The sequence below is a fragment of the Strix aluco genome, chromosome 3 (genome assembly GCF_031877795.1).
Source record: "Strix aluco isolate bStrAlu1 chromosome 3, bStrAlu1.hap1, whole genome shotgun sequence".
Taxonomy (NCBI): Eukaryota; Metazoa; Chordata; class Aves; order Strigiformes; family Strigidae; genus Strix; species Strix aluco.
Window position 1 is genome coordinate 30,296,444 of NC_133933.1, and position 27,033 is coordinate 30,323,476.

General features: G+C 39.3%; 1 protein-coding gene across 2 annotated transcripts in view; it reads right to left on the reverse strand.

Moving 5' to 3' along the window:
• Window positions 1–27,033, reverse strand: part of HHAT (hedgehog acyltransferase) — a 163,592-nt gene that overhangs the window by 43,065 nt on the left and 93,494 nt on the right. For both annotated transcript variants that reach the window (XM_074820639.1, XM_074820638.1), the window contains one exon: window positions 25,711–25,855. In XM_074820639.1, coding sequence (XP_074676740.1) covers window positions 25,711–25,855 — 145 coding nt within the window. The remainder of the gene's footprint in view (window positions 1–25,710; window positions 25,856–27,033) is intronic.

Consider the following 27,033-nt stretch of genomic DNA (forward strand, 5'->3'; position numbering starts at 1 on the left):
CCACCAATTTTACTGTGAAGAAAAGGCAATGTGGGAGATAAAACATTTCCTCAATTTCTCCTTTTAATATGTGAAATTCAGGTCAAAAGCTGGAAGGTTTTCTAGCATACAAAGCCATATAACTCACCATGAAGATGACAAGCACTGTTGACGATAGGACTCTGGCAACTTTCAATACCACTGTATTGGCTTTGGACCTGACACTTTGGCCCATACCATGGCCAAAGCTACAGGCAGTAAACCAGGAGCTGAACACACTATGCTTCTCTGCTTCCATCTTTCTAAGTACCAGGTTCAGGAGCCAAAGCCATAACTCATTTAAAGTCTACTGCTGACCTGTCATTTAGACGACTGTGCCAAGCAAAGAGTATCAGACAATGAAAAATTGTGGGGGAGGAAGCAGTGATTTATATAACTAAGTTAACATGCAAAAATGAAGCTGAGCAATTAAACTTTAAAGAGGCTGTTATTAATCAGAATCAATCATAGAATCATAGAATGATTTGGGTTGGAAGGGACCTTAAAGATCATCCAGTTCCAACCCCCTGCCATGGGCAGGGACACCTTCCACTAGACCAGGTTGCTCAAAGCCTGGCCTTGAACACTTCCAGGGAGGGGGCGTCCACAACTGCTCTGGGCAACCTGCTCCAGTGTCTCAGCACCCTCACGGTAAAGAATTTCTCCCTAATACCTAAACCAAATCTACCCTCTTTTAGTTTAAAACCATTATCCCTTGTTCTGTCACTACATGCCCTTGTAAAAAGTCCCTCCCCATCTTTCCTGTAGCCCCCTTTAGGTACTGGAAGGCTGGTATAAGGTCTCCCCAGAGCCTTCTCTTCTCCAGGATGAACAACCCCAACTCTCTCAGCCTGTCCTCATAAGGGAGGTGCTCCAGCCCCCTGATCATCTTCATTACCCTCCTCTGAACTTGCTCCAACAGGTCCATGCCATATTGGTAGAAGGTAGACTTAAATTAGATGTTGGATTAGAACAGGTTGACCAGAGAAGTTGCAGATGCCCTCTCCAACCCAAACAGTTCTACGATTCTTATGCTGGGGGCTCCAGAGCTGAATGCAATACTCTGGGTGGGGTCTCACAAGAGCAGAGTAGATGGGGAGAATCATCTCCTTTGACCTGCTGGTCACGCTTCTCTTGATGCAGCCCAGGATACAGTTGGCTTTCTGGGCTGCAGATGCACATTGCCAGGTCATGTTGAGCTTCTCATCAATCAATGCCCCCAAGCACTTCTCTGCAGGGCTGCTCTCAATCTATTCTACGCACAGCCTGTATCTGTGTTTGGGATTGCCTCGACTCACATGCAGGACTCTGCACTTGGCCTTGTTGAACTTCATGAGGTTTGCATGGTTCTACCTCTCCAGCCTGTGCAGGTCCCTCTGGATGGCACATCCCTTCCCTCCAGCCTGTTGACCGCACCACACAGCTTGGTGTAGTCAGCAAACTTGCTGAGGGTGCACTCAATCCTGCTGTCCATGTCACTGACAAAGATGTTAAACAGCGCTGGTCCCAACACCGACCCCTGAGGAACACCACTCGTCACTGCTCTCCACTTGGACATCGAGCTGTTGACCACAACTCTTTGAATGTGACCATTGAGCCAATTCCTTATCTACTGAGTGGTCCATCCATCAAATCCATGTCTCCCCAATTTAGGGATAAGGATGTTGTGCAGGACAGTATCAAATGCTTTGCACAAGTCCAGGTAGAGGATGTCAGTTGCTCTTTCCTTATCTACCAATGCTGTAACCCCATTGTAGAAGGCCACCAAATTTATTAGGCACATTTTTTCCCATTGTGGCAGTCAGAAGAGTAAATAAGCACCTTTTCATATCTGACTAATCAGAGGTGACAAAGAAGAGAAGCCTGCTTTGGAAAGGACTCCTGGATCAGATCGCCCTTGACAGCCACAAGTGAAAGCCTACAGAGGCATCAGCATAGCACTCTACTGCATGTTAAGGGCGTGCTCAGGAAAGCTCAGCAACACAAACCTCACAGGTAATTCCCTGCTCCAATGACCCCTCAATCTCTGCAGATCCCTAGGACCTGCACCCAGTTATGTGCTTGCTGCTATTTCAGTACTATCCTGGAGTCAGGAGGCCTGAGGTCTGTGTCATGATTACTGTTAGCAAACAGCCATTTTGGTGGACTGCTGGGGATTTTACTTTTCTGCAGAAGCAAAATCACATCCTTCCATACTTGAAAATGGATTACAGAAGAGAATACACAATTGTACAACAATAACTGAGGGTACAAATGAAATTGGGCTGGTACACAGCTAATGCTGAGGATGGTTAAAAAAACTGGCAGAGAAGATATCAAGGAAAAGGTAGCAAAAAAGAAATAGAAAAGGCAAAGGAGGAAAGACCTATGGGATAAGCAGATAAGGACAAAGCAAAACAGAAATTCTGGGGACAGGGTACGAGAAAATAGTATTGCAAAGGGAAAAGGAAAATGAGAATGGAAATAGAAAAGGAGATTAAAAAATAAAAATTAAATAAAAAACCAGAAGAGCAGATATTCGGGCTCTTATATAAGAATAAAGAGAAACATTGAACTGTGTGTCAGCAGAACACTGCACCCATCTTTTAGGTACCTCAAATAGTAAGAGTTTCAGCCTGGATGGCTCTGCATCTCATTTGCACTGTTTTGTTGCATTTGTTAAGCCTAAGCTAATCCTCTCTGTATTGTTCCCATTTGAAACTAGAAGCAACTTTTAAAAATGTTGAACAATACAGTAGAAGAGAGATAAGCATTTTATCTGCCATACTCAGCTGCAAGCCTCACCAAAGAACAACCACATTTCACTGTTACAGCAGCTCAAGTAAATCTAAAAGCTAAACTGAAATCTCAGAAACCAAAAATCTACCATAGTACCAGAAAGCGTGAAAACATATGAGTATGAGAAGAGAGATGGAGCTGCAGACTCCTGATTTCCAGACTGTTACACATAGTCGTTCTGCAACAACAGTTTTTCACCTGTGATTCATTTTAAACAATAGATCTGATCCTGAGTAAGTGTTACTTAGCTTGTTCATGCTGGATGTTCCTGACACAGTGCATTAGGGAGAGTCTAAAAAAAAATATAAAAAAAATCACTTTAAAAAAGAAAATATATGCTTTGGAGATGAATCCTCTGATTGCTTCTTTTTACAGCACTTTGATTTGCATCACAGAGCAACACGATATGCCTGAACTGGATTCCTCTCTGCTGAAATTAAAACCTTAAAATACTATCCAACAAATCCAGTCTGAAGTAACCTCTTCTCTTCATGAAGCACACTGTGCATGGATGTGTGGATGTAGACGAAGACTATAGACTAATTTAGGTCAGAAGGGACCTCTAGAGGTCATCTGCTCCAGATGCCAGCAGCACCACCTTAGGTTGCTCAGGGCTTTGTTCAGCTAAACTCCACAACCTCTCTGGCCAATCTGTTCCTGTGGTTAAATATCCCAATTCTGAAACTTCTTTCCATAATATTTAATTGCATATTCCTTTGTTGCAACTTTTGACTGCTGCCTGTCGTCCTGTTACCATGCAACTCAAGAGGACTCTGTTCCTGTTTTCTCCATACCCTCCCCTTAAATAGCAGAAAGACCCCCTTCAGCCTTCCCTCCTTAAACCTGAAATTTTTATTGTGCACCTAAGTAACAGTATCCACTCTGAGACTGTTACACCACCTTAACATTTTCATTTTTCTTGCCAAAAGCATTTTGTAATCAGCAGACCCTCAGCATCGACTGCCGCTTGTACAGATCTGCTCCTGCCGCACAAAGCTATTTGCTGATGCAGAAACAGCCCTACCCGGCCAGTTTGCGTACAGCGAGCACAAGGACAGCATGCTCAGGAGCACTGCAGCGCACTTAAACAGGTATTTTTTTGGCTCAGCTATAAGCCGTAAGAAGCTTAATTACATTAGCCCAAATAAGTCTTTCAGCAAAACCTTTCCAGCAGACAGCCAACAAACGCATCCTTGAATACAAACTCATCCCTTCAGTGTTGGTTCTGGGTAGGAATTAAGAAGAATTAAAAACATTTCAGCTCTCACAAATGTCAGTCTGAAACAGCAGCTGTGTAGATGGCTGGTGGGATTTTGCCACCATCACAATTTCATGGTCATCCTCAACCTCAACACTAATACAAAGCTAATTTGATACAGTTCTGAGTCATCCCTACTTTTTTATATGTTTAAAATCTCAGTTGCTTCCAGCAGCAACTAATTGTTTATTAATTCCACCACAGAAGATGCTGTAAGGGATTTACAGTAATTAGAGGCTAATCTGCTTTCTGCCCTGCACTGTCACTCCCGCACATGAACTAATGAAGCAGTGACTGACCCCCAAGCTCCAGAGCTGTAAATACAAAGCTGAGCTCTGTGCTACCTTTTCCCTGGTACTCAGGAAAGGTAGCAGCTTTGTGCAAGACAGTAATATAAAACAATTCTTCCCCTTTTTTTAAAGCAATCGAGGGGACACAATTACATCCATCAACTCTCCATCCATCACCTTCCTGTCATCTTTCAATTTATTTCTGTCACTCTTTGTGGGAGGAAAGGTGTGTAAATGCAGCTCACAAGCACGAACCTGGTGACTATTTACAACTTGCTAATCATTTACAATGCCTGTTCTGGATTTATTTAGTTTTGCAATAAAGCTTAGAGATTCACAGAAGTGGCTGCATTTGCAGGGCATTCTTTACTCTGTACTGATAAATATCAGGAGCAGAGAGATGTATGGGGAAAAAGCCCTGTAAATCAGAAGTTAGAATCAACTCAACTCTATGTTTTACGTATGCAGACAACATACATCCCACCATTCATCAGATACTGCATTACTTAAGATGCACTCATGATTAGTAAAACAGGAAATAGTAGAAAGAAGCCTTCTGTTCTCTGCTTGACCCAGCCTGTCATCCAACAGACATACCCTTCCTAACATACCCAAATGCTTCTCCACTGACACTAGCCTGGAGTTTCCAAAGAGCTAGATGATACACTCGCTAGGGTGCCAAGTGAGTTGATCCCCCCTCCAAATCACAAACCAATTTTTCTTAAATGATGAAAAGGTAGCTGCAGAGAGGTAAGTCTCATTTTAATGGTGAGCAGCTGTAAATGCTGGCATGTATAATTAGTAAAAGAATGACACAAATATTTAGGTAACAAAAACTACAAACAATCTCTGTGATGACAAAGGTAAGAGTGATAAGCAGTCATGATTTAAAACAAACTAATTATGTCTAATAAATCTATTCTCTTTCTGGATAAAGAACACAGGAAATTTACTAAATCTGGTCATGAGCAAAACATAGTGGGATGGAGTGCAGCTGCAGAAATGTCAAACTATCCTCACAAGGTTATACTTGACATTCTGGGAGAAATTCAAACAACAGAAACTTGGAAAAAGAATTTTTAAGTGTCCTTAAAGAACTATAATTAGTTATTGCAGGTCAAAACTATACCAAATAGCAGGATGGTGACAAGAGCAAAAGGAAAGTGGATTTTGCCTCTTAAACTTTGCCATCAAGCAAAAGAAATAAATGACATGCACCCCAAAATTCAGAAGCTAATAATGCTAATTGCTCCAGTATTTTGGAGCAATCCTAATGTGGTAATGATCATATTAGTATGTAAAGCTGTACAACTGATTTTTGCTTCTCCTTTTAAGTTATGGAATGAAATCTTGTTCTTCAATGCAAATTCTACTTCAGCTTCAATCAATTTCATCTATGCATGTTAATTTGAATTACCAGGAAAAAAATACAGATTTTTTACACAGTAACTGTTTAAAATGGTCTAACACTAACTGATGCCCGCTTTAAAAATAAAAAAAAACCCCAAACCCCAAAAAAACAACAAAGAAAAAAACACCACAACAAAACAACCACAGGATCTTATTTTTGCTATGAGCTTCCTGCCTTTTTATTTTTTTTGCAGCAACATGGACTGGATTGCAAATATGAAGATACAGTGAAAGCATAGCCTCAGTGAGTGACTTCCACATACCCACTCTTGTGGACAGTCATTTGCTTAACATACATTCAGCATAATGACAAAAATGCATTTTCCTATCCCCTAGCAATTTTTTTTCTTTCTGCACTACAAGGAAAGACAGTACCTGAAGTTCAAACCAGAACTAGTGGGGAACAGTTTCAATACCTTAAGGTTCTACTGTCAACTGTCTCCACGCCTGACAGATGTGCCACAGGTAAAGAGAAACTATTTTAAAAAAAACCCAAACCCCAACCTCTTTGTAATTATTTTGATGTTAAAATCGTATTCTAAAAAGAACTACTGTATGCTTGCAAGTCTAGGTGAGGAAAATAACCAAATCAAACCAACCTGCTGCATTACTATGGGTATCTATCTATTCACAGTGTAGCTACAGGGCTTTTTCAATATTGCTCCAAAAGAACTTTCTTTTACAAGAAAATGTACTTACCCACTGTCTGAAGTGACAAAGATGACAGTATTTCTAATGAAATATATTTAGGATACGTTATTTAACAGAAAGAACCCACTCAAGAGTCCCCACAAATTCCCACTCACCTGCCCCTCACTCACATTTAACATTGTTGAGCTATTTTTTCACTTGCCATAATCCAGGTTGTCGAAGACATCAGTTCTGTCTGTCCTTCAGTGTTATGAGGTATCAAACTCTCTGTTGGGATAAAAAGCTCCATGCCATTCCCCAGAAAAATGTTTTTTCATCCTTTTTTCAAGGGAAAAATGCCATGCTATTAGAAGTAGATTAAAAGACACTAGATCTCAATTGCCAGACAAGCAGTTTACATTTATGATCTGGAGGCCAAACAATGTCTCTGCTTCACCTGAAATATAAGAAAGAATGGAGAGGCTGTCTGCTCAGTAGCATTGACCAAGAATATGCTATTCTGTAGTAACTCTGGCACTTTAAATTGAGGACTTAGTCTGGAATTTTGTCATTACTTTTCTACACAGACAAGCTGTAAGAGCCACTGAAATTAAAAACATTGCCACAGAATGACTGTTTTAAGAAACAGAAATTGGTAGCATGACAAATTAAGAGATAAACCCAGAAAACTAATTACTGTCATAAAGGGAAAAGATTAAATCCTGAAGTATGCCCATAACATTTCAGATAAGTTATGTGGAAACAGCAAGAAGCACAGTGAATTCACTTTCGGCCACTACTCCCTGTGAGACCTGGAGAGTACCGATAAGTCAGGAGGTTAGAGCTACCAGAAAGAAACCAAACACAAAAGTTACAGAATGTAAAAAGCAATGCCAGCACATCACATTCAAGCAAAATTATATGTAGGAAGGTTTCCTCAGGGCATCTCATAAACCATATTTAGCATTTTAAACATTCCTTTTTTCTGTTTGAAAACGACCACTAAGAAATTTGTCAGACAATATTCAAGGCAAACTTCACCTGTGTGCTCAAGACTGGTAGATCTCAGACACTCGATCAACTTTTAAAAGTTGCTATGTATAAATTAGTGTGTGATAGTACCTCATGAGTTTTCCCTCAGTTTATGGTAAGTAAAAGGAAACATGTCAGAGCCATTTTAGTTTAAGGTTTTGTGTATTTATAAACACATGTATCTATTTGGATCACAGTTGCATCAGTGCTAATATTCAATGCCTATTTGAAGTTCTGCTTTTACCTAAACAAAACTGTAGCTTAATATTGGTCTAATGAAAAGGTGTGTTTTCAGCTCATTTTAATTAAGCAAATGCAGTAGTGACCATGCGAGCACTTCTACTCTAGCTCAGTAAAACTGATGCCAACAATGGCATAAGCAAACCTGTTTCTAATCGTTCAGGGTAAACTGAAATACTCAGCCTCTCTTTACAACAGCTCTGGGACTGTGATTAAAGCTTCTTCAAAACTAAGTACCTGACTACACTCATAAAATAAACCTGGTTTAACTTCATTACCTGAAATTAGCCCACGGTAAATGATGCCAGGCAAGCATTTTACCCTTCTCCTTTAGACAACAGGAAGTCAGTTGTATTTGTTGTATTAATGAATTTGAAATGGAAACTTTGAGCTTGAAATTACCCCACTGTAACTGGAGCCAGACTGAGATTGTAATGAAATATAAACACTGCATTTCTGTAGCATCGCTAGGTTACCTAATCTGAGCATGTGGGCATACAGGAAAGGCCACAAGTAATAACAAAACCAGTAAGAATAAGAGACCCGGAGACAACATAAAAGAGACTGATGGAAAGACACATGAAAAAAATAACGAAGGGGTGCAGACAAATCTGTAAAAGGTCACCTGAAACCAGAAGGAAATAATCCATCCCCCATCAGCTTGTAGTGGCTAACGAAGGAAAAGAGTTCCTTGTGTCAGAAAAGATGACAGGGATGCTAGGAAGGGCGGGCTCTGGCAACCTGAAGAGCATTCTGGAAGCCCAGGGCTGGAGGGCTGCAGGAGTACCTTGTACAAGTACCTGTCCCAAGTTACACAGGTATAGGATGTGTATGCTGCCTTCAGGCAGCAAGAATGTCTGCTTGAAGGTCCTGCCTGGGCCTACTTAGGCAACTCCACCTGTGACACAGAGAGCACAGGCAGTTACAACTATCTACTCAATGCAAGTTTTCAACTACATTTTCTAGTGCATGATGGAGTGTCTGCACTCGGTTCGGGTCTCCTTTGCTCTCCTCGCCTGACACATTCACATATAACAGGGAGGAAAATAACAAATGTTCTATCTGCAGAGTCACAGACTGGTAAATCCTATTATGTACCCAGCAAACACGTGAAATGATCCCATTGGTTCAGTTTTCCAGATATTTGCAATGATTAGGGCAGCATAGTTTCACATAGGAAAACTGTCATAATTACTGCAACACCAGGACAGTCAATGAGGGAAACCAAATTACCATGCTTCACGTGTATAGGCTGCTAGTAGTCTTTTAGTAAGGTGATTCACAAATAGGTACTGAAGAACACCAAAAAGACAGTAGAAAAACAAAATATTTTGAAAACAGAAAGAACTGTCCAGAGACAGAATACAAAGAGGGAAGATCAATTCCTTTCTGTGAAAACTAGCAATTTGGGGAGCTTGAAGATTTCACACTTATGCTCTTTGCTTCAATAAAACAATCTGGAAATTCAGGGAGGAGTGAGATAGATAATTTCAGGTGCCATGAACTTATCAGCTTCTTCATGGAGCCAGCAAAGGACTAATGAAGATCCAGTATTTCTTACACAGTGGGGAAACCCACTCAGTTCCCTACTGGAATAGAGTGAATGATGAAAGTAATGCAAAGCACTAATGACATCTTCAACAGATACTGTACCGATCCAGTGCTCAGAGTTGAAAATCTGAGTATGCTGTCAGCTCACACAAAAATCCTCCCTGCTCCTGTAATATTATAGATACTTGGTACCACCTTTGTGAAGGTAATTTATTATAGTGAAATCTCTTTTTGTGCTTCTTAAATCCCATTACTGATTTACTTCCTCCTGAATACATTATCCAAAACATAATTCTAGCAGTGCCAAATACATCACTTCATTAATCATTTGTATGCTACTCAGTCTCCTCAGGCAGTTGTCAGCTCTTCGATGTCCTCAAACTATTCTCATTCTCCAATATCAAGACACGTTCAGGATGATAATGGGACTGGGGGAGGAGAGTGACCCACAAACCCCATGATATCCTAAACAGTCACTGATCTGTGACAATTATTGCAGAGCAATATTACTGTGAGCCTGCCAGCCAGCCAAGAGTGACAGGCCACCCATCACACATTCTCTAGCTCAGAATGAATTCTGATGTATTTCAATGACCACTAGTAAAATCAGAAACTGTGAAAAGGAATGATCCGACAAAGCGTTAACAGAAATAGAAATAGTCACAAAAATAGTCAAGCATTTAATTCTTCCCTGGAATAGACTAAGGAAAAGTATTAAAATATGAACAAAAGAACAAAATAAGGGCAAGGTGCCTGCTTTCATGCCTCACAAGTACACTATCTGCTAAACACAAAGCCTCACTAATGTCTTATGGTATTTCAGCAAAATGGAAGTGTTGATGAAGTCAAACTCGTGTATGTTTTCCTCTGCTAATAATAAAGGCTCACCCCACTGGTTTGTTAGTTGGTTGGTTTGTTGAGGGAATAAGGGAAAGAACACAAAGGGAAATTGTCAGGGACAGTATATATTTGTAAAAATTTGAGATGGCTGAATGTGGTTTGGGTTTTATTCCAGATGACACTATTTTGTAGGAAAGGACATACTTTTTGATCCTTTCTAACGGTTTTATAGTCTTTTTAAGGTAAATGAAATACAGCCAAAAGGTGTTATACTTTATGATGTTTCACTTCAAAATGACAAACATAGAGAAACAAGTCACCCTACACAGGATAAATGAGTATCTTTTGGTTTAGAAATAAAATAAAAGAGTAAAAGAACAAATGGTCAGGTGTAGCACAGCCAGAGTAGGTGGGCTTTACATCTTTGGTAGACCTTAGCTGGACTTTATTAAACTACAGTAGAGCCTACTGCATTCTGCAACCTCTAGCCTGCTGACAGCTGTTGTAGGTTATCAATTTCAGCAGAAACTGGAAAACCTTTACAGCTTCTCTAACCTCTAGTAGCAGTGAAAAAGTTGTCTCCGTTACTGGAGAGCCCAAAGAGCTGTTTCTCTCCTGTCCACCCAATTTCTTCTGAGAAAATCAACTCTGACAAAAGAAAACCCTGTCTGTTTCCAGCTGTAATGGACATGAGAGCTCTGATTGCTGAAGCAACTTTTGCAGGCTGGGTACGTTTCTCTAGGCGACATTAACAGTGATCAGAAAAGATTCAGTTTACATTTCAAGTAAAAATCAACATGCATGCAATTCAAATTGCATTAATGCATCCTGCGCTTTGTCCTCTCAGTACCTACAACACAAAAAAGGGCTATAGTCCAACATCAAACCCAGTATTAACTCAAACTAAAGCTTCTACCACAAAAAAAGTGGTCTTTCAAACAAAGTGTTCTTGGATATCTATTGGATTTGTTAGCTAGAATTCATGGTTATGTGCTGTTATACATACTGAAAAGGATTAAACTGTGAACTGCCTTGATGCACTTCCTTAACACTGGCCCCTTGATCCTGCAGCCTCAGGAGATGTCCTTTTCACATGACTGTCAACGATCAAAAGAGAGTTGCCAGCAAAGCCAGTCAGAACAGCCACAATGATTAAAAATATTGAAGAAGAAAAGAAAAAGAAAAAAGAATCCTTTTAAAACTTGGAGGAGAGGGGATGAACAAGAATTCTGACAAAGTCAGAACAGCACTTCCTTGAATGTATTAGTATCTCAGATGGCAGATGCCAATAATTTCACAGGTTTAGATCTCCACCAGAGGCTCTGAACTGCTCCTGGTGCTACAGAACCTGATTTATACCTAACCCCTTAAACAGCATTTAAAAAAAAAAAAAAAAAAAGCTCCTAAGTCTACAGTTCATACTGGCTGCGGTACAGTGCCAAGGTCAGTTACCTTGCTCAGGTTATCCTTGGCAGCTGTGTCAGTGCCAGCCATGCAAGCTAAAGCAGCCACCCAGGAGATGTGAGTCTGTGCTCTGCTTCTATAGATTGAAAGCGTTGGTCCATATTACATTTTTAAGTAGGTATAACTTATTCATTCAATGGAATGTGCTCTTCCAGCAAGTTGCTGATCCCACCGGTATCTTGCACTGCACAATACACCATCCATGTTCCTTGTGCTACTTCGCAGTGGGACTGTCTGCTCCACAAACCAATCCAGTAAAAGGAACTGGACAACAGCTTTTCTCCAAACAAAGAGTGAGAGCCTATGCAAAAGCAATGGAGGAGATCTGCAAAGACAGAGTAAGCTTCAATGCAGGTCTCTCTTCAAGGTTTATTTTACATGAATTTGCAGTGTGAATAAATGCTTAGGCCAGACCTTTTTCTTGGCTGGATCTGCCTTGTTTCCATTTCTTTTTTTCTGTTCTCCCTTGTAGTCATTGTCGTCTTTTAATCTCCACTGGAGCTTAAGAAGGAGCTGAGAATACATCTCCATTCTTTCAAAGCAGCAGTCAAAAGAATACCAATTAGCTTTTGTCTTTTGTTGTTCTCATGCTTTAGTTGTAGTTAAGCCAAAATATATGACTCCTCTGTCAACAGCAGATGAGTGCAGAGACCAAACACATATTTGTAAGATAAAGAAATAATGACTGCTTCCTCAGTTCCACAACAGAAATTAAATCCTGCTGTTTCCAGGAGGTGTAACACGATGTACTTCCCTATGCAATTACGCAGTACTGCCCTATGCACGAGGGTATTCACCATAGTCAGTCAGCAACACATTCACTGAGCAGATTTTCCATGAGGCCCAAGTAGCTTTCACCCCTGACAAGAGCTTCCCCAGCCCTACTAAGAGGAGGACCACGTTTACACAACCTTGCCCCTCCTAGCTTGCACAGCTCAGGCTGAGCTGTGTACTGGCTCTCACTGTAATAAAAACTTTTGCTGTCCTGCACTTTCCAGACCTGGCCGGTTCCTTACGCATTTTTTCCCCTGAGCATCTGGTATTGGGTGCTAGCACGATACATGATACAACAGACGTTTGAATGTGCCAGGACTGGCCAACATACTAAAAATTTGGTCCACAAGACAGTCTGCCACAATACTGAAAGAATATTTGCACTTATAAGACTTTTGAGGGTCTTTATGCACAGCTTGCTTGTAATACCTGAATTAGTCCCATTCTGCTAGGACATCTTTAGTAAGGCTAGGAACAAGATCAGCTAGAGTGAGACTGCTTTTACTAATGGAAGTAATAGGCAAACTGCAATGCAAATACTCCTCCTAGCACATCTGGGGTGTGACAAAAACTGAATCCCTAACTTTTCACAGCTTTTGTGCAATGACTATGGTCTCCAAGAGGTAGAGTTCAGTCTCCAAGCTTATTCCACTGCTAGAGCAGTCTACAGACCCACCTTGATACTGCTGAGTTTCTGCTAAACAACAGCAACTTTATATAAATCCTTCTTCCCAGTTTGTATACCAGAGAAGAAACTATCATGTGGTACAAACTCTCAGCTGCTCCTGACCTGGAAAAAATTTGAACTTCAGCTAAGGCAAAAGACTGTACATGCAATTAGCAATTCTCTAGAGTTTTTCAGTCATTTCACTTTCCACATTGGTACAGGCTGACTGTTCTTAAACACTTGAACGTGCTATTTGGTCAGGAATGAGCAAATTGTCTCCCGTCTCAATATTGGAGTAAAAAGTAAGATATCCACGTGCTGGAATTGATCTGTAATGAATGGTGCCCATGTCCTGAAGATTATCTTGTTTCACATGTATGTTTAATTTCTGATTTGCTACACTAAAAACATAAGTGCGGCAATTTTTATGCACAGCAATAAAAGAATATATAAAACATTCTCAGCTGCATACAACAGACATGCTAGAACAAGGATCACTGTTTTAAGCATTTTAAATCAAAGGTAATAGCAACTGGAACAAAGTTAAGATTCTCTGATAAGCTGGTTTTCAGGTATTTACATACAAACTATTTGTTAAATAGAAGATGCCTTCACTATAAATATTACTAATGGACAGAGGGGCTGGCAAAGCATTATAGTCACAAGATTCAAGTTTAAAACATTTTTAATTATTTGCAAACTATTCCTCACTGCAGGATGCATATTAACCTGCAGATAATGGAACAATATACTTACTCTTTTCTTTAAGTGTTAAGAACCACTAAAGATGATGTTTCTTCTTGTGAGCAATGCAAGTACTTCAATAACACTTTATTACATTTCTAAAGAGACAAACAACTCTCTCCCACAACAATACTCCACACAAGCACCAAGATTTGAGTTTTTTGTCCAATCCAGATGCAAGATAAATCTTTATTCAGACATAAAAGTCCCGCCATTGGGAAAATTTTTATGGATAATTTGTATTATAATACACAAGTCATTCTTCTCCCAGGATTGCTTCAAAGTCCAAGTTAGAATTTGCAGAAGGATTATTATATTTGATAGAAGGCTTAGCTGTGGGTCTAATAAAAGCCACATGAAAGAGCGCAGTGGTAATAAAAATCCATAGTCCAATGTTGTTACATGGTTAGGAGCATGGATGTTAACAATACAAAAAAACCCTATCATTTTGTTTATCATTTTTTGCATGCAAGGAACAAAAATAAGGAAGTAGCTTTTAAAAAAAAATCAAAATAACTAAATCAGTTATTAACAACAGAGCATATTTTCGGCTTAAGACCCTTAAGTACTGGCGTGATACTCTGTAGCTACAAATGACTCACACCATTTACTGCTAACTAGTAGAATGGGTAGGAATGCAGGGGTCTGGCAGCTTGACAGAGATTTGTGGAAAAAGACTGGGGTATCTCAACAACTGTCGGAAATAAAATGGATCTTGCTAAAGCATGGAGAGTCAAGACATTTGTATCAGGCTTTTAAGCTAACCTACTAACAGTGAAAATTCAACACTTAGAAAGATATCTGCAACCTAACAAGTCACAACTGCGTTTCCGTACATGCTCTCCATATATTAAGAAATTTGGAAAAAGTGAGAAAAGGGAAAGATAAAATGGATGACAGTTTATTAAATAAAAACTACCCTAATATTAGAACTCCATTACTTCCTTGGAAGAAATGTTCTTGAGGAATTTCCCTGCTCAAAAATTTCTAATTATTTCACTACAGAATGAACAGCAAGCATAATTTGTAACAGTAACTGGGAACACTTATGATGCTCTCCAACTTTACAACTGGATTTTAGACACTAATATTTCTTGCATTTATTTAGTCTAGTATCTCAGCTACATTCTGTTACTTAAGACACACACGTACGTGCACTAACAGAAAGATGTAACATTTCTATAATTATTGAAGTTCATTCTGGGAACTGTGCCATTTAGTACTTGAATTCTATCCGGTCCCTCAGACCTTAGATGGACACAGACCATGCACTTCAAAACCATGTATTCAAATGGCCATTGGAAGTCATGCACATGATAGCAATGGAGAGCACCGTATCCCAGGGGTGTAGCCTCTGTGGCAGACAGAAATGAGGCTTTAGGAGTCAGAGACAGGTATCTCTCCATTTTCTCAGGGGAAGCCAGCCCAGAAGAGATCAAAAAATGTAGTAGAGCCACATGCCTCCCTGTTCATCCATCCTTTACAGGTGCCACACTAAACAGAAGATTATCAGTGGAGTGGTATAACACTAAGCAAAAAACCCCAGCTGTTTAGGAAGGAAACAAACTTCTGCCCTCATGGTGCTTCCTTAGGGACATCAGAGCTAAGTCTGCTCCACCGTATGGTGTAGTTTCTCATAGGGTTTGATCAAGTCTACATAAAGTTTGATATATTCCAAGTCAGGCATGAACTTAAATCCCAGCTCTGCACAGTTTCAGATCTTTGTGGGCTGGGACCAAGTGCACTAAGACAACATGCCACAGCATGCAATTTCATAAGAAATGTGATGATGGGAGCTAGAAGATGTTTCACAGAACTGTCACCATTTATGAAGGTGTAAGTTTATAAATTTTGTCAAATATAGGCACAATGTTTCACTCTCTCTCAAAAAAATAAGAGTCCTAAAACCAAAACTCTACCCAAAAAACAACAGTCAAGACAATGAGACAAGGCCTAATCAAATCAGGCATTTTTTTGCAGTATTCTTGTACTTTTTGTTTTTCTGTTCTTTAAAAACAGTGGCTATTTAAGGATGGTTGAAATAAATTTAGTCAGAGATAAAAAGGAAGATGCTAATATAGTCTGAGACCATTATCTTTGTTTGTGAACTTAGAACAGCACATTACACAAAACAGCATTAGTGTAAAAATGTTGCATACTTATGCAACAGAACTGTGTTCTAGTAAAAACTTCCGTAGAGCTTCCTTAGTGAGAAAAATAAGCTCTTAACTGCTTTTCATTCCTGTTCCACAGGCAACGTAACTTTTAGAAGAGGATCAGCCTCCTCTGTGGCCCTTGCACCTTTACAATGGAATTGTTAAGAACATCTCTGACTTTGCTGCTGGAGATGCAAGAGCCAGAACAAACACAGCTTGAATTTCCAATCCCAGGCTGATATGAAGGGCTGGCATTTGGAAAAAAGTGTCTTTTTTTCCTATAAGCTGAGAAAATTTGATCTAGCAAGCTCCAAGTGGCAGTAATTGTGGAACCCCACAATGCTGTTTTAACATCACTTTTCAGGAAATAAACAACTAGAAAGTTGTCATGAAAGTCTCAATGATTGCAAAGCTAAATACAGCTGGTGTTCCAGTTTCTGCTGTTAGATGGTTACTTTCTGTATTTGGGAACTGTTTTCTCAATGAGCATTTGGAAAAAAGTGAAAGAGTCAGGACTAGTTCAAATCTGAAGACAGATGAAAGAAGCTGACGGAAGAAATAGGATTCAGTGATGAGAAAGAAGTAGCAGCTACAAGACTCCTGGAAATTTCTGAATAAGGGAAAAGAAAGATTGCATCATTCTTCAGAGAACTTTTCTCAATGGTTGCAAGTCTTAGCTGAAATTATGTCTCTTACTAATCAGTTACATACATGCCACCACATCCATGAGTTCATTTATGTATAAATTTCCCTATAAGCATAGTGACACAGTAAGTATAAAACAGCAAGTGTTTTATACCTGGCTATGTAATTCTGAGTCACTGTGAGACTTCTGCTGTGAAGGAGAAGGCAAAACTATGAGCATCTTCTGCGTTCCTAAGGTTCTTGGCTGGGCTATTTTGCATGGCAAGAGCCAGCAAGTGCAATGGCAGGGAAGAGAAAGAGTCACGGTCAGTGTGGGTCACTACACTTCTTCCTCTGCAAGGTATAGCTGAAATTTTATCTCGCCCCTCAACACTGAGGATGAGCAGGGCCTGGAGTGGAAAAGAAAACTAACAGTCTTCAGAAGTTACTCTTGCTGGTCATGTATGACAAAAAAGATTTGGCATAACCACAGTCACACTTTCATCTTCCCGTGTTGCTTCTGGAAGCAACACTGCTCCCTCTGGCAGCCCCCAGCCCCAGTCCCTGCTGGTTAATCTAGAACTCACAGGGAAAATGGGCATTATTCCTGTCTTGTTAGCAATTCCCAAAGAACATGGTTTCAATGGTATTCCTACATGGCCTTCTGATGTGTCTGTCATTGTACTTTATGTGCATATTGACCCAAAAGAGAAACACGGTTTAGAGGTGTTGCAAGATTATTGTTTCTAAAACATTCTCCCATGAATTTTAAAACCCTTCCCACCCTCTCACTTCTTTGCTGAGATCTGCTATGGAAATTACAAGCTGAATTACATGTTGACGAGCAGTCATGAGGTCATGGTAATTTTAAGCTTATTGAGACAAAAACTAATCTTATTTTTTACATACATGCTATGTTTAATACATAAAGGGTCCACACATTCAAACTACTTCAGTCTCTGAAATACTATGATAAAACAGCACGTACTGATCTGCTACACCAGCAGAGCATGCACGTTTGGCAGTATCATTCATTCCAGCTTCCACACTAAGCACATTGCTACCAGCAAGGTTACATCTGTAAAATGGACTTGGCCAAACCACTACACCAACTGCTCATCGTACCATCCTACACTTTACTGGCATTGTTACAGTGATAAGAAAAAGGTTGTATGAGCCTTGCCCAAGTCACTGAAAATCTGGAGGCATTTTGCCTGTGATCAGCAAAGCTCATTAAGCAGGAAACTTCTTGTTGTTTATAAAAGAGCTGTAGATTGCCAAGAAGGCAGCATGATGTAGGAACAGCTCCCCGTTTTCTGTGTGCAATGTATTTTACTTCATTCTGTAAGTCACATACAACGTAACCCACAACAGTGAACTCTGTGCATGCAGTCATAGTGTAGACTGTCCTGCATGTTTATAGTTGCACATGCCATATGTAAAATAAAGGCTTTAACATGGTATATGAGATGTAGATTCTTTGTGACCGATTCTGACCCTGCAATCATATTGTTCCCAGCAGACACGTCTGCATGTGTCAGGGAACTTTCTAGACAGAAGGTCCTTTCTGCATGATATGATTGCAGGATCAGGTCCTAAGACTGTAAAGACAAATGGTAAACTATGAAATTCAACTGTTGCTGTTGAATCTCAAATACAGCAATGCTCCAATAGTTTTCACATAGAACAGAGGCTTGAACCAATGTGATTCAACAGAAAATGGCAGAACATGCTTTACTGTTTCAACTCTAAAGAAAATCTCCCAAAATCATATGAATATTTGCTTTCATACAGTTCTCTTCCTTTGGGAGGTGAACGGGGAAAAAAAAAAAAAGAATCACCGCCTCCTTATTACTGCAGACCAAAATTCATTTTTCTTCGCATTTTGCCAGTTCACTTCCCAAAGAACTGCACCCACCAAGCAAGGTCACATAAACGATTGTAAAAACAAGTTTCCTTTGTGCATGAAGAGGAATGAATCATTTGGAAAAATGTGACATCTTCAGTACTATCCCTGCCACTATGCAATATTTCTCTAAATTATGCAATCCATCAAAATAGCATTCATAAATGTATTTTTGGAAAAAAATGACCTTAAGTAAGTTTCTGCATAATAGCAGCAAGTGGGATTTCTCAGTGAAAGTGAAAATCTGGAGAACAGGAACACTGGAAAACCATATGTCAGCTACTCTACAAACCAAAACAAGGGCCATCTGAAAACAAACAACTCTGAACAGTCAATCATTGAAGTAGGCCTCCTTCTTCTTTCAGCTGGAAAGAAACTTGAATGAAGGCTTTGCAAGAATGCACAGAACGGACAGCAAAGTATCACAGAGTCACAGAGATGCCTCAGCTAACAGGTTTTGTGGCCTCCTTTGAGGTCCTTCGCTACATGATTTCATCTCTCCTGCATCTTTAAGCCCCTTCATAGCTAGATATTTACAGATATCGCTGCTACTGATCTCAGAAGTTGGAGTGCAATATGGCTCCTAATACATCATTGTATGTTATCTGGCAACATCTCAGAGTTAAAAAGTCCAAACAAAACCCTTTGCACCAACTCTTTATTAGCTTCCTTCAGCCCTTAAAATGTGTTAAATCTGTTAATTAAGCTAACTAGCAATATTCAGATAGTTTCTGAAGGGAGAGATGCTGTCATATAAACTGCTGATCATCCTGAGATGTTTTTCCTACACTCGTTACTGCAGCAAATGAGGCATATGATCAACAACGTATCTAATGAGTAGACATGATCTTACACGAGCCAGACTAGAGCAATCACCAATCAATACAGGAATCTCTCATCTTTTTTTGTTATTGACACCTCATAAAGCAGTGGAGCTACACAAGAATTAACTTGTAGTTTTTAAATGATTTAGTAGAACACAGAAAGGCTTCTCAACCACTAATACACAACTGATTTTTCTTTTTGTAGAAAAAGGACCTAATTTCACCGTCTTCAAAATCAAGAGCAAAGCTTCTAAAGGTAACAGCAATCCAAAATGATGTTTTGAAGGATCCTGATACCCTTTTAATTCTCAATTAATTTGCTACATGATTTACATAAAATGAAACAAATACAAATTCTAACAATAATCTTCAATACTGTGATATAGTGTAATTAGCAAACAGCATCATTTTCATTTAATGTCATAACATAATGGCCTACTGTTTCTGCCAAAGTATGCCAAAAATTCCACCTTTATGCATGTTACACCAAACGTGTTACACCAAAGCCTCTGGTTCACTCAAACCTCTGAATCTTGTATGCCATTATCATGGAAATTCCCACTTGCAAATCAGTGTCTAAGATGTCTCATGAAACACAATCTGAGATAGTGCTGCACAGCTGTGAAGAAGTCCAAAGGCTTTCTGCCTCCATAAAATACGTCAGGTAATCACCTAGTAGTGATGAAAAAATATTTTCTTTTCCCTATAAATTAACCAAATCACTGAATTCTGATGAGCATAAAACCTGATTTTGCTTCAAAGCAAGCTGGGAAAGGGAAAACTGGGGCAAAATAAAGGCTCCACCATCTTCAGTTAGTGAACAAATATTAGACACTAACAAATCAGCTTTAGTTTTGCATAGTACAATTGGTTTTAAATGCTCTCAGAAATTTGTCTAATGAAATATTCATATATAACACTATGCATTTCATCCTAAATGCTAGAAGAAAAGAGCAAGTATGAAACAGCAAATAATTTCAGACTTCTCCATGCGAGTATCTGTCAGTAGTTTAAAATTGCACCATGACATACACTAAGTTGCACCTCAGGCATAGCACTATGGGCTTTTTTTCCCCACCAGATCAAACTTCATAAAGAAACTGTTAAAAAAAAAATCTTACTGAAACTGCATTTTTGTACATTACCATAGTCCTTAACTTACTGAAGAAATATATAAATAAATCCAAACAAAAATCCTGCTGTGCTGTACACAGATTTCTTTTCCAGGTAAACAGCTGTATCTGCTGATGAAGCACTGAAAGAAAACAGGGCTTGGAATGGGTCTGGAGGCCATTCAGAGCTTCCTCCTACACCACAATGAAGTCAATACTTTCTTCACTGCTTGACAGATTTTTGTCTACCCAGAGACTGTCCTCCAGAGATGGCAACCCAACAGCTTACCTAGGTAATGTGTTTCAATACTTTCCATGCCTTACAGTTTGAAAGTTTTTCCTACCTCAACTAAAGCTTCCTTGCTACGTTTTACAGGTTTTTTTCTTCTCCTGACCTCACTGGCAATACAGAATAGCTTATTAACATTTTCTTTGCAGAAACTTCTCTGAACCTATTTCTTCCCTCAGTACTTTCCTCTCAAAACATTTATTTCAGGGCCATGGCTCCTAAACTTCCAATTATGTTGCTGTATTTCCCTCTCCCTAATTTTCAGACGATTATTATTATTTTTTTAAACTGCAGTAATCAAAACTGGACATATTTTAGCTTTAACCTTCAGACCATCATGTAGAAGAAGAGGTTATTTTATGCATATTACACTGCTGTCAACACATCTCAATGTAAGGCCTATTTTTGTTCTAAGTGGTATGACACTGTTGATGCACTAAGTTTGCAATCTGGTAGAACAGTCAGATACCCTTCATTGCAGGACTTTTGCCCATCCAGCCATTCTGTCCTTCTGCCGTAAATCATTGCTAACCAAGAGTGAAATTCACTCTTAACTGGATGCCTACTAAAGGACACCTTCTCAAAGGTTGGATGTCCAACCTAATCTAACTAGCCTGTACAAAATGCCTCTGATCTCAGGGAAGAGTGACAGCACATCTCATCCCATGCTAAGACAGATGTGCATGGAATGAACTGCCCTCAAGAGAGGCAGTCCTCACAATTTAGCAAGGTAAATAGGATAGTTAAAGTACTGGTTTATAGTTAAGTGATGGCTGTCCAATTTTCAGGCAGCTATTCAAAGTAAAATATGCCTGACACGCACTGTGCACTTTTCTCACTGATCTGGACTCTGCTCCTTGCAAACCAGAAAAAGAGCAGGAAGCATTTTTTACTTTTATCACCCAATATACTTGTGTCCCCTCCCAGCTTAATGCCTTTGGCCATGCTTGCTGAGATAACCCAGCATCTTAACCAAAAGCATTGCACAGCGCCAGTCCCAGGAGAGAGTCCTTCCAAAGAGAATCCCCCTCATTGAAGCCTCTCATTTTGAAGTGAAGTATTAATTAATTACTCTGAATACAGGATTAAAACCAGTTTGTTACGTAGAAGACATTTCTCCTGCTTTCTTATTAGAATGACAGTAACCTCATACGAGAGAAGCCTTACTAAAAAAAGTCAAAGCAAATGCCTGCTGCAGGAACTTTTTTTTTCATAAATAACTTATGACACTGACCCTAAGTTAAGTTTTAGAAACAAGCACTGAGGCTGGTCCAAACAGTTTGAGAACAAATAAACATACATATGAGACACACACACCCCTGCTCTCATGATTTTGACAACAGTGGTTTTAATGATGCACAGAAATTCATTTTAAAGCCAGATTCTTTTTTCACAAGAGAAAAGCAAATGCTAAAAAATACTGCTACTTGGCATGCTCAAATATAAACTCTCCTCATCAGTGGTATGGGAGCTGTGGAAAGCACTGCCAAGGCACTGCAAAACAGTTCAAATATCAGTCAAGCAAGAATTCCGGGAAAAGAAAAGGGGTAACTATGGCATGGCAAGGGGTACTGCACCATCCAAAGCTACCACACATGAGAAACAGCCTCATCTAAATCCTGTTCCTAGAAAGCAATCCACAAAGCTCTGATAACAAAGATAGCTCACTTGCATGGCTGTCCTTGCACTGACTACGCTGTCCTGGGGTTTAACTGCTTTCATGCACATGTCCTGTCCTGTCCACTCTCAGGCAACTGTATAGATTTTTGACAATACTCAATCTTTGCAAAAGAACACAGTAGATCCTCTTCAATAACCAAAGAGGAAAAACAGAAGTGCATTTTGTACACCTTCAGCTTCAGTAAAAGTTCAAGAGTTCGCCATTTTAAATCTGTATCACTGTCACACACATGCTAATGGGAAGCTGCTCTCCAAGCACTGTTTTTATATATTATACAACAGAACTCATAATTTCTGACTACAAAGTGCTATACACTGGGCATTTAGGGTTTTAAAATACTGGTATTCCGAGGTTCATTTACATGCCAGACCTGAAAACGCCATGCACAACACCTAAAGCTGCATCTAAACCTGGAGATCTCATTTCTGCTCTGAGATGCATTTTATTGCTTGAGTTTAGCATATATGTTCTTGATTAATTTTGTTAATGACCTACAAATGCCAATTATATTTACAGACTGAAACACACATCTATCTCTTATTGTCTTCCTACCTGTATACATACAAATCTTTGTAGACGTAATTCTGTGGGATTTGAACAAAGGAAAGAAACTGATTATTCTTTGCAGCTGATGTGCAGGTGGACAGCTTGCTTTCCACAGTTCTCTATTCCTTACCTGGTCTCTATTCCTTACTTCAGAGGGATATTTTTGTTACACTACAGCTGCAGAGCCCTCTGCCTTCTCAGTCAACCAGTCTCGAGCCCTGCTGCCCAGGTTGCTGAGATGTCCTCCAAATGCACATGTCTACTCCCTAGATTTTTTTTTAAAGTGGTGCAAAACCCTGCCTAGGTTTCCTGACCTAAGATGAATTTCAAACAGATCAAAAAAGGTTTTAAATAGAGCAAGAATATTATTTTTAATATTTTAACCTGAAATTCACCAAGTATCTTCTTTCTTCTCGACTCAAAGCTAACAGTTATTGACTCAAAGTAACTAGATACATATTTTGCAGATCTTAGTAATGTACTGGACATTATAACTTTGCTTTGTCTACCAAGAGCAAGGACACAGATTTGGGTATCATGTAGAGAAGTGGTTTGAGAGTACCTTGCAGATTTCTTGACTACCCTTCACAAGACACTGATGGGAGGTCAACATCTGTTCTGATCAAAGCTCTTCAACATCACAGTGCACAAGAGAAAATCTTCATTCATGGGAACTTTATATTGTTTGCATCACACCAGAAAACATATAAAAATAAAAACCCAAAACAAATCCCCTCCTGCCCCTCAGAACACCCACCCACTACCACCACCCTTGCTTCTTCAAACAAGTCAACCATATACCCAGTTAACTTTTTATGAAGGTAATGACAAAAACTTGAGTTGAAGACAAGCAGCTAGATCATCTCATCTGTCCTTGGGATAACAAAGGAACGACCAGAATATGTATTGTAGTATTTGGTTTGAATATATCAGAACAGTGCAGACTACACAAAAATTTATTTATCTTTCAGCATTGCACTCTCCAAATGCATGTATAGATTTCTGTTACATCTCCTGCAGACCAGCACTTAAATTTATTTTAAATTGAAGACCACAGTTCTGAATAGTGTTTCAGGATTTGACTGGCCTTCAATGCTCAGCATTTGTTCCATAGTAGGAAAACCGCAATGGAGCAGGAGTGTTGATGCAATAAAATCTTCGTTTGTACACATGAGTTGTCAGAACCATAAAGCAGTAATAGAATATGCTCAGAGTCATCTGCGTGATCTAAGATTACAGGCATATAAAGCTTAACACTGAGATTTCTACTAGTAGAGTATGAGCTGCACTAAGCAAAAGCTTTTATGTTCTAAAAATAAGGTTAATTTGATTAACTCATCATGGAAACAAAGCTGCAAATGACTAAACTAATTTGCTATTCCTATCTTAGACACCTGGTACCTAATATATACTCAAGCTATACACAGAGCAATAGACCAAACAACTACTAAAAAAACCCCACCAAAACCAAACCTAGAAAAACAATCAATGCTTGATCTGGTTTAACTAAATACTGTTTTACTTGCTAAAACATTGTCCTTCATCAACTGTAAACCCCACCGTTCTGCCAACTGCTAACCCTTTCAAAGAAGAAGGCCTACTTTCTCCATTTGTAATATACAAAATTGCATTAAGGAAATAATTTCCATGAAGCTATAAACCTGAAATGGACAATTTCACAGGGTTGGGGTTTTTGTGTTTCAGTAGATAAGAAGTGATGTCTAACTTTATTTCCAAACTTATTCTCTCAGCTATTTTTTTCTACTGAAACTATTAGCCAGCTAACTGGGAGGAAACAATTAAAGAAAAAATTAAGCCTTTTTAAGAAAATAGGAAACAAGTCTTTCATGTTTTAAGAGCAAAAACCAAACATGAACAAGTATTTCACCCATCTTCCCTGCCCAGTATTAACAAAAAGCTTCACTATATTTTATGCTAAAAATGGGCTGTTTAAATGTTTTTTTGCTTTAGCTCAGAAGACAAATTGTTCAGTTTATACACATAACTTACTCTTTAATACCTTTATTATTCGGAGATGCTTAAGTAGGAAGCCCAGAGCTGGCCTCTAAACCACTGCAAGTAGCAAGAGGAGAAACATGAAGGTGCATGAAGGAGCAACAGACAGCAGTCTTTGTAGCAGAGCACTTCCAGGCACAGAGGCTATTAGTACTTCTGTCATGAGGAAGAAATATTCCTCTGCAAGACCTTTATTTGACAGTGTGGGGCCCTGGCAGCAATAGGAAGCAAGAAGAAAACCGGTCCTGCTTACATTGAGCTCTGGGAAAAACAATTAAAGCTGGATTTGTCCCCTGAATCCGCTCACAGCACAACGCTGCATACTACTTATTTAGCAACACCACAGGCTGATACTGTCACCCAAATTCTCACCCTGTGCTCAAACCTTGTCCTCAATAGTCAGAAGGTCCCTACCCTGACAACAGATCCACTAGGAAAAAAAAAACCTTAATTGCTCAATTATGCCATATTATGCAGATCTCATTCACAAATCTTCCACAGAATCTGTGGGGTTGGCTTTAGTACACCTATTCTTACTAATGTACATGAATACAGAGCAGGAAAAAAAAAAATCCAACCCGGCTAATTTGTCACACATTTATTATTTGATCTTCAGTGATTTTACTGACAGAGAAGCCTGATAACTCTCTTTCTAGACTTGATGGGAGAAAGGCAATGTTTCTTTGTAGCCACACAGCCTGAAGAGTTATTTAGATTTTGTCAGACAGATTCTGATAGTTTTGAACGGGAACAGAAAAAAGTTACTCCCAGGTAGTGAACTGAGAGAAGAACCTGGCTCAGCCTAACCAAAGTAATATTTGGAAAGTTGTTATCTAGAAAGCACATAAAAATAAACTTGCCTTCCATAAAGATCCTGTTCCAGTAGATTTTTCCAACGTGATTTCCTCCAAGAAATATTAGATTTGATAAAATCAACATTGAAGTGCTAACAGATGCTAGGACAGCATGAAGTCGACGACGAATTCTTGGTGAGAAGAAATGCTCCTGAGGGACAAAACAAAACATGCAGATGAAGTTAAGAAACCCTATCATTTTTCAATCAATGTTAGAAAAAGACATGGTAGTTATGACAGACAATTTTCATGCAGAAGTTCAAATCCTTATGGAACACACCCCAAAGCTTTTAAAATATCTAGCAGAACTCCCACCAACATCACTTAAGTTTGGGTAAGACTTCACGATAAAAAGTGATGTTGAATCATAGCTGAGGTCGGAAGGGACCTCTGGAGGTTACCTAGAAAGGTCATCAAAGTAGGGTGAGCTAGAGCAGGCTGCTCGGGACTGCATCCAGTTGGGTTTTGAATATCTCCAGTGATGGAGACTGCACAACCTTGCTGAGCAAACTATGCTGGTGTTTGACTACACTCACAGTAAAAAGTTTTTCTTATGCTTAAGTGGAATTTCTTTTATTTCAGTTTGTGCCCATTGCTTTTGTTCTGTCACTAAATACCACTGAGAAGAGTCTGGTTTTGTCTTCCTCCTCCTTACAATTAGGTATTTATACACATGGATAAGATCTCCCTGACCCTTCTCTCCTCCAATGATGAATAGTCCCAGCTCTCTCAGTCTCTCCTCATATGGCAGATATTCCAGTGCCTTCACCATCTTTGTGGCCCTTTGCTGGGCCCTTTGCTGGGCTGCTCATGCCAGCATGTCCATGTCTGTCTTGTAGTAGAGAGCCCAGAACTGGACACTGTTCTATACATTCTATGTTGTTTTGGTTTTTTTTTTTTCCCTTATTAAATGTACTCCTTGACAAATTTTTGCTGATGTATGTAAACAGTAACAACATGCTTCTGTGGTGGATGATACTATCCAGTAGGTTCCAATATGGACTAAAGCACTTCAGTACAAAACACACACATCATCAAAAAACTTCAGAAGTCATTAATGCTTTGGTTGATTCACAAGACTTCACTGAAAGATTCCAGAGTCAGACAAGAACTGGTTATCTCAATTAATTCAAATAAACAGATACTTCCATATAAAAGAAAGATTTAAAAACACATGCAAACCCAGGTATTTTTTTCAGTGCAAATATTACTGCTCATGTTCAAGAAGTATAAGTATCCGGTTTATAGTTTTGGTACTGTTGTTCTAGTGATACAAATAAAGTAGGTCTCTTTCTACCATATGCTAGTTCATATTTTTCCAATTCTGTA